Source organism: Toxorhynchites rutilus, chromosome 3 (genome assembly GCF_029784135.1).
Source record: "Toxorhynchites rutilus septentrionalis strain SRP chromosome 3, ASM2978413v1, whole genome shotgun sequence".
In the NCBI taxonomy this organism is placed as follows: domain Eukaryota; kingdom Metazoa; phylum Arthropoda; class Insecta; order Diptera; family Culicidae; genus Toxorhynchites; species Toxorhynchites rutilus.
Window position 1 is genome coordinate 87,492,312 of NC_073746.1, and position 13,543 is coordinate 87,505,854.

The 13,543-nt window shown below is 40.8% G+C and overlaps 2 protein-coding genes across 4 annotated transcripts in view; one reads left to right on the forward strand and one right to left on the reverse strand.

Annotated features, from left to right (window-relative positions):
* LOC129776821 (annulin-like) overlaps positions 1-10,329 on the forward strand; it is a 59,470-nt gene extending 49,141 nt beyond the window's left edge. For 2 of the 3 annotated variants that reach the window (XM_055782690.1, XM_055782691.1), the window contains exons 2-6: positions 7,813-8,328; positions 8,387-8,770; positions 8,824-9,473; positions 9,539-9,973; positions 10,033-10,329. In XM_055782690.1, coding sequence (XP_055638665.1) covers positions 7,813-8,328; positions 8,387-8,770; positions 8,824-9,473; positions 9,539-9,973; positions 10,033-10,245 — 2,198 coding nt within the window. In that variant the 3' untranslated portion in view covers positions 10,246-10,329. Of the gene's footprint in view, positions 1-7,388; positions 7,621-7,812; positions 8,329-8,386; positions 8,771-8,823; positions 9,474-9,538; positions 9,974-10,032 lie in introns of those variants that run through there. The other variant, XM_055782692.1, reaches the window with a different exon arrangement.
* A 13-nt stretch (positions 10,330-10,342) lies between these two features.
* The window catches only part of LOC129773297 (uncharacterized), a 41,165-nt gene continuing 37,964 nt past the window's right edge, over positions 10,343-13,543 (reverse strand). Inside the window, exons 7-8 of the mRNA XM_055776895.1 lie at positions 11,096-11,286; positions 10,343-11,040 (exon numbers count right to left, since the gene is read on the reverse strand). Of these exons, the coding sequence (XP_055632870.1) occupies positions 10,400-11,040; positions 11,096-11,286 (832 nt within the window). The 3' untranslated portion in view covers positions 10,343-10,399. The remainder of the gene's footprint in view (positions 11,041-11,095; positions 11,287-13,543) is intronic.

Here is a 13,543-nt window from a genome sequence, read left to right on the forward strand (position 1 = left end):
TCACGTGTTTTCTATAGTGAAATTCTTGGTCTGCCAAGAATCTAACAAGACCTACAGATGGTTCGCCTTCGTCTCATCCACACCGAAGGAAACGATCTCATTCGTGGAATCCGAACAAATGAAGCGTACAAGTTTGCCCCAAAAACGTGCGGTCCTTAATAAAGTCTTGTCCAGTTAGAATCCGTACGGAAGAAATCATTTATATCTCGGAGATAGAATGACATACAAAAAAGAGTGATCAACCAAAAGAAAGATATATTCTTGCACTTTTACAAAAAAATGTCCTTAAAATTATTTTTCTTCATTTCTGATGAAACTTCTCACTTTTCTGGTGATTCCTCCCATCAAACGTTGCACAGCGGCAGTGTCGACCTCTGTGGCCAGTTTTTTCCAGAATCTGGTCATCCCTGCAGCGTCCCGAGCCATTTTTCCGGTCTTCTTTAGCTTCCGCTTCATAATCGCCCAATATTTTTCAATTGGGCGGAATTGGGGGCAGTTTGGTGGGTTGAACTCCTTCTCGATAAAATCCACCCCGTTGTCGCGGTACCACTGGAGAACCTCCCGGCTATAGTGGCAACTCGCTAAGTCAGGCCAAAACTTAACGGGACCATTGTGTGCCTTTATGAAAGGCAACACACGCTCCTTCAGGCACTCTTCCTTGTACAATTTCGAATCCATGGTCTTTGTAGTGATGAAAACCGGCGTCTTCGCACCACAGGTGCATATACCCTGCCAGATCATCATCTTCTTGGCAAATTTGTCCATGAACATGAACTTGAATTTGGCGGGGACATCGCCTCGTGCCGTGGAAAGATAAAATTTTTGTCCCGGAAGTTGGCCGAAGTCCATTTTTACATAAGTTTCGTCATCCTGGAGCAGGCATCCATGGTACTTCGTTAGTACCTGATAATACAACTTACGAGCGCGAGTTTTCGTCACTAGACTCTGCTTCATCGTCCTATTTGGTTGCTTGATTGCTTTGTAGGAATGAAGTCCAGCTCGGTGAATGATTCGTCGAACGGTACTACGAGCGGCACCGTATTTCTGAGCGATATCATGTTCGGACAGTCCAGGGTTTGCTCTGACGGTTCTCAACACCTTCCAATTCAGCTGACGATCGTAGGTTCCGCTTCGACGCTTCTTTTGAACCGCCCGGTCCACGCTGTTCCGCTCGCGGAATCGTCTGAGCACATCACATACGGTAGTTTTAGCGATATCCAACTGTTTCGCGATCTTCGCACCCGACCACGTTGGATTGTCAACGTGGGTGTGCAAGATTAATTTTCTTCTTCTGTCTTCCATGTGGAATAACTCCGGACTTACGGCACGAAAAAATTTGAAACTTTTACCACCAGAAGAGGAAACATTTGTAAACAAACCGCTGTAAAAACTTTCTTGCAGCGGCCACTGACTGTGCCGCTGTAAAATGTGCAACGCGTACGGATTCTAACTGGACAAGACTTTATGTTAAAATCGATGCCAAATCATTTTTTTCTCTCGTCAAACAACAAATTTACCCTGCACAGAATGCATTGAAGTTTGCAAAACTGCTTTTAGTTTTGTGGTGCGATTATTATTTTTTGAATTATTGGTCGTCAAAGACGAAGGGGTAATTTTTCATTCAAATCAAAATATCTTTGCATTGGAACGTTCTGCAGGAACGTTTTACGGATCAAATGAAAGACGGTTGGTATGGTTAATTTGCTTTATTATTGATTTAGTTAGTAAAAAATGTACCAGTTCAGAAAAATTTTGATAGAACAGAAATTAATAGAGTTTTTGGTTCTTCCTGATATTTTTGTGAACTACATTTACACACACAAGAAAAACATGTTTGTAGAATATTCCATAATTTGGAAGTTGAAGCTTTGAATATCATTTACATACGACTTTTACGCGTTGATTTTTAACAAAGTTCGTTCGAAAAATCGAACAGCAACTGTGATAATTTTTCATGTCTTCGGAAAGCAACCAAAAGATAGCTTAATTTGTTAGTTATTCAATTTTGTATAACTTTGTTGGGCAATAAATAAACAATAACAGAATTAGATTTAGTTTGAAAGCAAAAGCCTGCCGGTAATAAGGTAAAACTATATGCAATAAGAAAGGTCACATCTTACCATAGGTTAACTAATTCAGGTTCCACCTGTGCTTGTTCGTCCAATGTTCGATTTTACGAACAGTATTTTCACGGAAAATGGAAGATGGGAAAAAATAGTTCATGAACATTGGTGTTTCTTTAGCGTCGAATAATCGAAATTACAACAATGGCTCTCGTCAAAAAATATATCTTTTATGGCTTGGTCGTTAATGGGTTCATCGATTGTGGTTTCATTGGTGTAAGAATAAGCGCATATCATAACTGCATGCTCGAGCAAACATATTTTTAACATTTCATATAGCTGTAGCGTGTTTTTCAGGACTATTTTTGAAGAGAAGTATGTACAACGACCTTCTAGACAGTTACCAGAAGGTGGAGGTTCTGGAATTTCAAGTTTTCATATTTCTAATATTATTTATCTCTGTGTTCTTGGTAAACTAAGAATAAATGCCTGTTTTATTTTGATGGAGCATAAGAAGATGATATAAAAGGACATTAGGAACTTCCTGCGACTTGTTTTCTTGTCGATATTGTTCAGCCCATATATTGCAAAAAAAAATATCCCCAAAACTGTAACTGTAAAAAATAACCATAAGCCATCGATTAGTGTATATTTTACAGTTTCGATTCTTTCACAAGTGTGTATATGGTGAGCATTGTATTTAGCGAATAACTATAAGAAAGTCAAACATTTGTATTTTGCTTTTGCATGAATAATATTAGGCTGTCAAAAAAGTCCTGCGGTATTTCCGCGAGGTGTCGTTGTAAGCGCGTAGTTCTAGTTGTATTCATTGTATCGAGTCATACTATAGCTTGTTGGAAAGGTATAATATAGTCCTTGACAGTGTTTTGTTTGGTTAAGTCGTTCGTGAGTTATAGTGTCGCAAATATGGAGCAAAATAAAGAGAAAATCCGACATATTTTACAATACTACTATGACAAAGGCAAAATGCATCTCAAGCTGCCAATAAAATTTGTGCAGTTTATGGACCCGATACAGTTTCCATTTCCACCGCACAACGATGCTTTCAACGTTTTCGTTCTGGTGTAGAGGTCGTCGAAGATGCGTCACGCTCCGGAAGGCCTGTCGTCGAAAATTACGACAAAATCGCTGAATTAGCCGAGAAAGACCGGCATAGTAGCAGCCGTAGCATCGGCCAAGAGCTGGGGATAAGTCATCAAACCGTTATTAACCATTTGAAGAAGCTTGGATTCACAAAGAAGCTCGATGTATGGGTGCCACACACGTTGACGCAAAAAAACATCTTTGACCGTGTCGACGCATGTGAATCGCTGCTGAATCGCAACAAAATCGACCCGTTTCTGAAGCGGATGGTGACTGGCGATAAAAAGTGGGTCACTTACGACAACGTGAAGCGCAAACGGTCGTGGTCGAAGCCCGCTGAAGCGGCTCAGACGGTGGCCAAGCCCTCATTAACGGCCAGGAAGGTTCTGCTGTGTGTTTGGTGGGATTGTCAAGGGACAATCTATTATGAGCTGCTTCCCTATGGCCAAACGCTCAATTCGGACCTGTACTGCCAACAACTGGACCGCTTGAAGTTAGCACTCATGAAGAAGAGGCCATCTTTGATAAACAGAGGCCGCATTGTCTTCCATCAGGACAACGCCAGCCCACACACTTCTTTGGTGACGCGCCAGAAGCTCCGGGAACTCGGATGGGAGGTTCTTTTGCATCCGCCGTATAGTCCGGACCTTGCACCAAGTGACTACCACCTGTTTTTGTCCATGGCGAACGAGCTAGGTAGTCAGAAGTTAGCCACAAAAGAGGCCTGTGAAAATTGGCTATCCGAGTTTTTTGCCAATAAGGAAGCTTCTATAACAGAGGTATTATGAAGTTGGCATCTCGTTGGGAACAAGTCATCGAACAAAACGGCGCATATTTGACTTAAAACAGATGATTGTAACTAATTTTATGAACAAATGAAAATTCAAAAAAAATACCGCAGGACTTTTTTGACAGCCTAATATATTAATCCGTTAAATCCGGTATTTATTATATTCAATAAATACTCTACGTCACTGAACGCCTCACGCCTCAATGAAATGTTGAACAATATTCTAAAATAGGATGAAAGTCACTTATCCAAGCGTCAGTGTCACATACCGAAAGAGGTAAAAAAGTGACACACGTTCCCTTCGCACCAACACATGCGATACGACAAACGATGATGAACGAAAATCGCAAAGTCGTAGTGTTGATGTTTTCTGAGAAATCAACGAATGATTGATTTCTCGGTCTGTGAGACCAGTACGCGAGTATAGGAAGGGTTAATGGTACCCGCGCAGATAGTATAAAAGTCGCTTTCCGTAATGTCAGTGTTTTATTGTTACAGGGTCTTTCAGATTGAACACTCACGCAATAAAATTTAATTAATTTTAAACTTATGCAAAAGCGAACCGATTTTTATTTTTTAAAAACGAAAATAAAGCTTTTTTTACATATCGTTGCTACCAACATCGTCGTCGTGTCGTCATAATTTCATGTAATATTCGTTCCCATGGCAACCTAGCACTTGTAGGCAAGATGTCAAGTTAACTCTCAGTATTGACACGTACTGCTCGCTGTCTATAGAGTATTTCAGATTAAACGCTCACGCAAAAAAAAATCGAATAGCTCCTTATAAAATGTTTTTTTCACTCCGTCGATGGTAACACTGCATTCCCCATTTCGGGACAATAATATTCGCTTACTCGTTCAGTATGATCGGATGGTTTTTAGTGTCAAGATGTACAATTTACAAGAACGTGTATTTATAGCGAAATCGTATTACTCGAGCAACCGAAGCTTTAATGAAACTTTGTTCTCTTATGGTAAGAATTTCAACATTTCTCGTCGTCGATTAGTTCCTCTGGGGGTACGTGAAGGACCGTTGCTATGTTAATAAGCCTCAAATTTGGAGGAACTTAAAGAAGAAATAACTAGGATTTTCAACAGCATCGAAGTCGTAGTGTTAGAGTTGTGCATGAAGAATTTTGTTCACAGTTTAAAACGCGTTATCGAAAAAAGGGGTGGTCACATCGAAAATGTCCTAAAATAAGCTTTATTTTCGTTTTTTTTAAATAAAAATCTGTTCACTTTTGTAGAAGTTATTAAAAATTGTTGCGTGAGTGTTTAATCTGAAAGACCCTGTACATTATCCAATAACTAATTATCATTCTTCTACCATTATCGTTCATTGTGCCATTGATGGAGTAAACAAACATACCCAACCGTCAAACTAAATGATCCTTTTCAGGCCCACCAATTTATTATCAATGAGTTTAACGTGTTTAACCAAACAATATGCAACAAATTGCCTAATATCAACTATGTGTCTATGTGTTGTGAGCAAAAATGATGCCTCATAATAATTTTATGTTATAAAGATCTGTTTTGGTAGGAATGTTAGATAATTTATGAAAGCATTAATGAGTCTATGAGACAAACACATGGCGGGCCGCTCACGAGATTTCTCGTATCTCGCGTTCCGTCTATTACGGATGGATCACGAAATAACCCGTGTTTTCTACAGTTGATGGTTAAATCCTTAGTCTGCCTAGAATCTAACAAGATGACTCGCCTTCGTCTCGTCTACACCGAAGGAAACGATCTAATTCGTGGAAACCGAACAAATGAAGCGTACAAGTTTGCCCCAAAACGTGCCGTCCTTAATATGTTAAGCAATTAAATAGTGTCAAGTAATAATAACCATTCAAATTTTATGAGTTTTATGCTGCCGTTTGGCCTGCTGTTTTTAATTGATTAATTACAGTTAATTGATTTACGGGAATTGAGTAGTTAAACTAATGTCCTTTTTGCTTCGTTATTTCACATTGATTCGTTGTTGCTGCATTAAAAAAAATCGAAATTGAATTTTTCTTTAATATTTTTGTTTCTCTAGTGGATTGAAGTGAAAATTTCAGTGATTCTTGTGAGTACAGGGAAACTTCGATATAACGTACCCTCGTTATAACGTACCCTCGATATAACGTCACTCGATAATACGTACACCTTTTCAAAGTGTAAAGGAAATTTTTTTTCAATATTTTTTTTCTGATAGAACAATGAATTATCTGTATTGTGATGCTAAAACAAGTTTTGTACCTTCAATCAATCTCGAAATACAGCTGGTTTTGAGGTTCCAGATTCTAAATGAATCAAGCTCTAATCAACAGTACGAAGGGAAACATCATGAGAAAGGCTGGCTTCGTCTTCTGATTGAAGTTATTCATTAACTTGACTAAAACAGCAACACAATAATGTATTATAGACTACGTTTGTGAGTACTTTATTATGCTTCGATATAACGTACAATTCGATACAACGTACAATTTTGAAAGTGAAATGTACGTTATATCGAAGTTTACCTGTATATGAGAAATTAACGTTTTTAACGTTTTTATGTACATTCTCCAGATCACATGCCAATCTTCGAGTAATAAGAAGTGCCGAGAATATTCAATTATAATGCGCCGATTTATGACTGAATGATTGATTACAGCGAACTATTTCTGTGTTGTTTGGACCCATTAATGTGATATGCCAATATTCTTCTTCTTCTTCAATGGCACTAACGTTCCTAGAGGAATTTCGCCGTCTCAACGTAGTATTACTTGCCTCATTTTTATTAGTACTTAGTTGAGATTTCTATGCCAAATAACACGCCTTGAATGCATTCTGAGTGGCAAGCTCTAGAATTCGCGTGATCACAGTGCAAGTCGGAGGAAATTTCTTTGACGAAAAATTCCCCCGACCAGAACGGGAATCGAACTCGAACACCCGGCATGTTAGTTATGACGCTAACCACTCGGCCACGGGAGCACATATGTCAATATTGCAACATGCTAAAGCAGACAGACAGTAGAATTGTTTTGTACAGGTAGTTGAGTTCAGTTACCACCATTGACTCAACAACCAGAATCCTTACTAACTGGCTGAAGAATTTTCTTATCGAAAAAAAAAATGTAGCGGCCTGAACGAGGAATTTCTGCCATAATCACAACGACGCAGCTAAATTTTCGACCATAAACGTCATTGCGAAAAAACCGTTCAGAATTTTGTTCGCTTCCAAAAAACGCTTGAATTGTTCTGTCCTCAAACATTATCCAATTATTAATAAGAAAGAGATTCATTCATCTTCCAATTCTTGCTTCTCCCCATCTGTTGCATAATTTTAATTGCTGGTATTTGTACAGGAGACGAGAAATCGTTGAATCGTGACTGATGATAATTATCGACTGATTCAATCGACGCAGTGCTTGATCTGCTCCTGTTCAAGTAGCATCCGCCTATTTTCTATTTATAACGCTTTACTGAATTCGATTCATTAATGATGATTATCGGCGTCAAGAGACGGAGTGACTCAATAGCTCATTATTATTTGCATGGTTTTCTCAGATGATTGACTAAAAAAGAATATAGTATCCGAAGCGTCAAGCACATTAACTGTTTTACGTTTTGTTCTGAATAATAATTAGCACACAATTACGTGTTATTTACTATATTTATTGCTTCCAAGGTAAAAACTTGCACCTATCTCGTTGTTGAATGAATGAACAGTGTTGTGGGCGTCTGTGCATTAATTGCACCAAGAAAATCAAGTCTGCATAGAGCACATATAAAACACGGCTCCTAAAAGCATCCAAATAACTACATCAATGCACAATATCTTGCTGATACTCATTCCATATTCTAATTCATCTCATTCCAGACTCCCCCTCGGCCGATGTTCTCACCATCAAATCGGTAGATTTGTGCGTGCAAGAGAACGGGAAACTTCATCATACGAAACGGTTTGAGCTGATGAACAGGGACGAACAAACGGGACCACTGCCCCGTCTGGTGGTACGCAGGGGTCAAACGTTCCGCCTACGATTGCATTGCGATCGACCCTACGATCGGAGTCGTGATGCCATGAGTTTGATATTCACCGTGGATGACGAAGACCGACCATCTCATGGGCACGGAACGTTGGTGGCAATTGCTCTGCAGCAGTATCGGTATCAGATCGACGATCCGCTAGAATGGGGAGCGGCAATTGATTTTGTGAATGGTGATTTGTTGGAAATCCTGGTGAAACCCGCTGTCACGGCTTCGGTTACCAAGTGGAAACTGGATATCGATACAAAGTTGTTAAGTGAAGGATTCGGGAAAAGTTTCTCTCTACCTCAACCTTTTTATTTACTATTCAATCCATGGTGTAGAGATGACCAAGTGTATATAGAAGGTAAAATATTTTTGTGTTTTACTCAAATTATTCTGAAATATTTAAAATATTGCAACAGATAAGGCTCAACGGGATGAATATGTCATGAACGACACCACTCTCATTTGGAGAGGATCCTACAATCGGCTGCGGCCGTCAGTGTGGAAATTTGGGCAATTCGAAAAACACATTCTAGACTGTTCCCTGCTGCTGGTCGCAAAAGTAGGAAAGGTGAGTGCAGTTCATCGTGGCGATCCAATTCGGGTTAGTCGTGCCATTTCTGCCGCTGTGAATTCTCCGGAAGACGACGGCGCCTTGTTGGGTAATTGGAGCGGAGATTTTTCCGGTGGCACCGCTCCGACTAAGTGGGTTGGGTCGGTGGAAATCTTACAACAATACTACAAAAAGCAAAAACCGGTCAAGTACGGGCAGTGTTGGGTGTTTGCTGGGGCCATTTCTACAAGTAAGCATCTGAATCTACTGATTATCAGAAGTACTGTAAGATATTTATTGCAGTTGCCAGAGCCATCGGTATTCCTTCGCGAATCGTAACCAACTATTCGTCTGCTCACGATACGCAAGCTTCGCTGACCGTTGACTATTTTGTGGACCAAAATGGTAAGGTAATGGAGGAATTGAACTCGGATTCAATCTGGAACTATCACGTGTGGAATGAAGTTTGGATGCAACGGCCAGATCTGGGTATAAGCTCCGATGGAGATTATGGTGGATGGCAGGCCATCGATGCGACTCCACAAGAGATGTCTGATGGAATGTTCCGATGTGGACCTGCTTCGGTTCTTGCGGTTAAACTCGGAGAGGTATCCAAGCCGTACGACAATAATTTCTTGTTTGCGGAGGTCAATGCTGATAAGGTGTTCTGGAGATACACTGGTCCTGCTCATCCACTGAAATTAATTCGGAAAGATATTTACGGCATTGGGCTGTTTATCAGTACTAAAGCTGTTGGAAAGTGGGAACGTGAAGACATCACCAGTAGCTACAAGTTCGACGAAAAAACTCAACAAGAACGTGACACCATGTTGAAAGCGTTGAAGCAGTCCAACAGTGCATTTAGTAGATACTATTTGAACGAAGATTTTAATGAGGTTTATTTCAATTTTGAACTAAGAGATGACATCAAAATCGGAGAATCTTTCTCAGTTGTATGTACTTAATCCTGTTTCAACAGAAGTTAATCAATTAACAAATTCATATTTTTTCATTATAGATCGTGCAAATTAAGAACCGATCTTCGGAAACGATCCACACGATAAATGGCTATTTAAACGTAGAAACAGTTCTCTACACAGGAAAGTCTCGGGAAATGGTTAAGACCGAACCATTCACTATTAGTTTGAAGCCAAATTCGGAAGAGTTCATCAGAATGGTGGTTACGTTTGACGAGTACTACAAGAAACTGCTCGAACAAGCTGCCTTCAATATCTCCTGTATGGCAACTGTGAACAATACAGACTACGAATTTTTCGCCCAGGATGATTTCCGCGTTCGTAAGCCAGATATCAAAATTAAGCTTGCCGAAACTCCTGTCTCACAGAGTCCTGTAGAGGTGACGCTTTCGCTGCAGAATCCACTGCCAATTCCTCTCAGAAAGGGTATTTTCCACGTTGAAGGATCAGGAATTGAAAAGCCACTGATTTTCAAGGTATTTTTTCAAAACACTCAAGACAATAGGTCCCGTTGTTACTCCTGCTTATTTTGTAGCATTCTGAAATTGCGGTTAGCGAGACAGTAAGCAAAACTTTCAGCTTGACACCAATGTTTGCGGGTCGTGCCACCATTGTTGCTAAATTCACCTCTAAGGAATTGGATGATGTAGATGGATTTCTAGCGTTTGAGGCTCAACCACGACCGGAAGATATTCTGATGGAAACCAGTAAGAATGAGATCATTGCGCGAACGGACGTGATTGACTAATTCTATCGGAGTACACATTCTTCGAAAATTAATGTGTTCAAACGGTACATTACCATAAATATTTATCTATTTCGTTTGTTGAAATTATGTCTTTTATTATTCGTCATGAGAATGCAGTGGACGTATCAATAGAGTACTCTTTGTCCGGGAAATATCACCTTCTTAAGCCCCTACCAAACTTAGGTTCCCCATTGGTATCCACGAAATGAATACCTCGTGCATCTATTGGCGTACTGTCGCCCATCGGGATCGGCACCGAACGCTGACACTGTTGCTTTTTATATTCGTTGAGATCACCACAAGGGTATGCCATAAAGGCATCCCGATGGTTAATCGACTCCACATAGTATTCATACGATCTACCATGGCTACATGCCCCAATTAAATCATTCATTCCTCCGCAACCTGGTTGATTGGCCCGACCTCCATTGGGGAAGAAGTCGACATGACCTAGATTTTTATCATGACCCAACATCCCCGCACAAGTGTGAATAACGTCCACGAATCTGGCATCACTTGGATCCAGCAGTTTTTCCGGTTGCTGATCGGTAAAGCCCGGCAGGGCGGGATCCAGACCCGTCACACGAGAAACCTTCCCCGACCGCACGAAGCTTCCAGCGAATCCAGACGTGTGAGCACCCAAACTGTGTCCAATGATATGTATCGAGTTCAAATCGGTCCTCTTTTCCACGACCATGCGATCGATCAGTCCGGCTACATGACGACCAACATCCCGCGTTGCTGAGGCCGACTTGAAGTAGAATGTGTCGTGCGCTAGCGGACTCCAGTCGACCACTGTAGGAAAAGTGTGCTGTAAGCGTAGTAATTTAAATTGGGTTCTGTAGCATACCAAACACATTCATGTCTTCCCGTTGAAGATACGCGTCCTTGACCTGTTGGCTGATGGCACTGCTGACGGAATTTCGCCACCCATGAATGACGAATTTGGTGGGAAGTTTCGGATCGTAGGAACTATCTAGCCGAAGCGGTACCGCAGGGTCATTGATGAATTTGAACGATCTCGGTGTTTGTCTAGTGTTTCTGTTCAATAAATAAAAATAGATATTGTTGATCATTATAGATTAGGTTGTTCTATAACTTCAAGTATAATTCATTTTTTTGAATAGCTTGTTTCTTTGTGTTAATATGCTTCAATGTGAAGATCACGAAAACACTTTATCAACAAAATCTTATATAGTCTAATGAACGACATCCGCGCGATGACTAGGGTGTACAAGCATCGTCTATAGACAACATCAGGGTGATACTGCACATCGATCACACCAGCGCGATATGCATACTTTTCAGCGCAGTGCTCCGTTCAGCGGTAGCAGTCCGACGGAGCACACTGCCGTAGTGAAAGGGTTCAAGGGTTTAAGGGAAGGAAGGATGCGTAGATCCTTACCTCCGACGGGGTTGGGAAAGAATGATTTAGGTTAATCAACGATTCTAGTTACACGCTAGAGTGATCAGACCACTAATGACTATCGCTATCGGTTTTTGGGCAAGTTTAACGTGTTCAAGTTTTAGCCTAGATTAGACTCTCATCGAATATTCTTGTTACCATTAATTAGAGATTTAATTGAGAGAAATCTGATGGCGTACTATTGGGGATTAAAAAATGTCACTCCTTCTATAGAGTCACTCTCCCATCGATGACAGGCATTGAAGTTGTTGCTTGCCAGACACAAATCAATGGCAAAGACCTCTGCATTGCTTCGATATATATCCCTCCCAGAACTACGGTAGGCCGCCATCAGTTCTTTGATACTATCGAGGCAATGCCGGAGCCGCGGTTAATCTTAGGTGATTTCAACTCCCATGGAACAGCATGGGGATCACTTTACGATGACAACCGTGCCACTTTGATTTATGATCTGTGCGACAACTTCAAATTGACAGTTTTGAATACTGGGGAAGCAACCAGAATAGCCAATCCTCCTGCACGGGCAAGCATGCTAGACATATCTTTATGCTCTTCTTCGTTATCCCTGGATTGCATGTGGAAGGTAATCCAAGATCCCCACGGTATCGACGATCGACTCGAGGAATCCAGGATACAATGGTCACTAGCCGGCGCAATCATCAGCTCGTGTAGAGTTTTTTTTTTAATTCGTTTATTTTTACAGGCTCAGTTACTTAAGTTTAAAGGAGCCGAATTCTTAAATATATTTTTAAAATTATATATATATATATAGAAACAATTTTCTTACATCTATGGTTAGTAAGGTGGAAAACCGATTACTCGCGGTGTACTCGAGTTTAGAAGGGTGACATATTTTTAGGAGAAGGATGGGATATAAGGAAATTGTAACAATGTTGATGAGCACTCAATTCTTAAATCTATTCGTATATCTATAGTTTATTTACATTTCAACTTATTCTACTATTTATAGCAAGGGGACGAATTACCCGCAAAGGAAGGAAAGGAGGGTATAAGGATGTAGGGACAATCACACACGAAGATCTATAGCTTTAAGGAAAACATATATATGGGACATGTAATCAAGGTCTAACCGAGCCAACACATCTCTCACCGGCACATTGGGCTGTCTTCCTCGGGCCCGAAGGGAGTTTTCTAAATTCGATCTGGCGACCAGATACACCTCGCACGACCAAACAATGTGCTCGATGTCGTGATAACCTTGGCCACAAACGCAGAGATTGCTGCTGGCAAGATTGAAACGAAAGAGTAGTGCATCTAACGAACAGTGATTGGACATGAGTCGGGAGGAGGTGCGGATAAAGTCCCGACTCAAGTCTAGACTTTTGAACCACGGTTTGAGGCTAACCTTAGGGATAATCGAGTGAAACCACCGGCCCAATTCATCTTCATTCCACTTGCGTTGCCAGTTAGCGATGGTATTTTTGCGAACTAAAGAATAAAATTCATTGAAGGCGATTTGACGCTGATAAATATCGCCTTCAATTGCACCTACCTTTGCCAATGAGTCAGCCCTCTCATTACCCGGAATTGAGCAATGTGAAGGGACCCAGACAAAGGTAATGACATAACAGCGTCTGGATAAAGCACTCAAAATTTCTCGTATTCTCTCAAGGAAGTACGGCGAGTGCTTTTCCGGCCTCACTGAACGGATAGCTTCGACAGAGCTAAGACTATCCGTTACAATGTAATAGTGTTCAACAGGTCGTGAGGCGACGCTGTCCAGCGCCCAGTATATCGCTGCCAATTCAGCAATATATACCGAGCAAGGATTCTGAAGACTGTGTGAGGTGCTAAAAAATACGTTGAACACTCCAAATCCTGTGGACTCATTCATAGAGGACCCATCAGTAA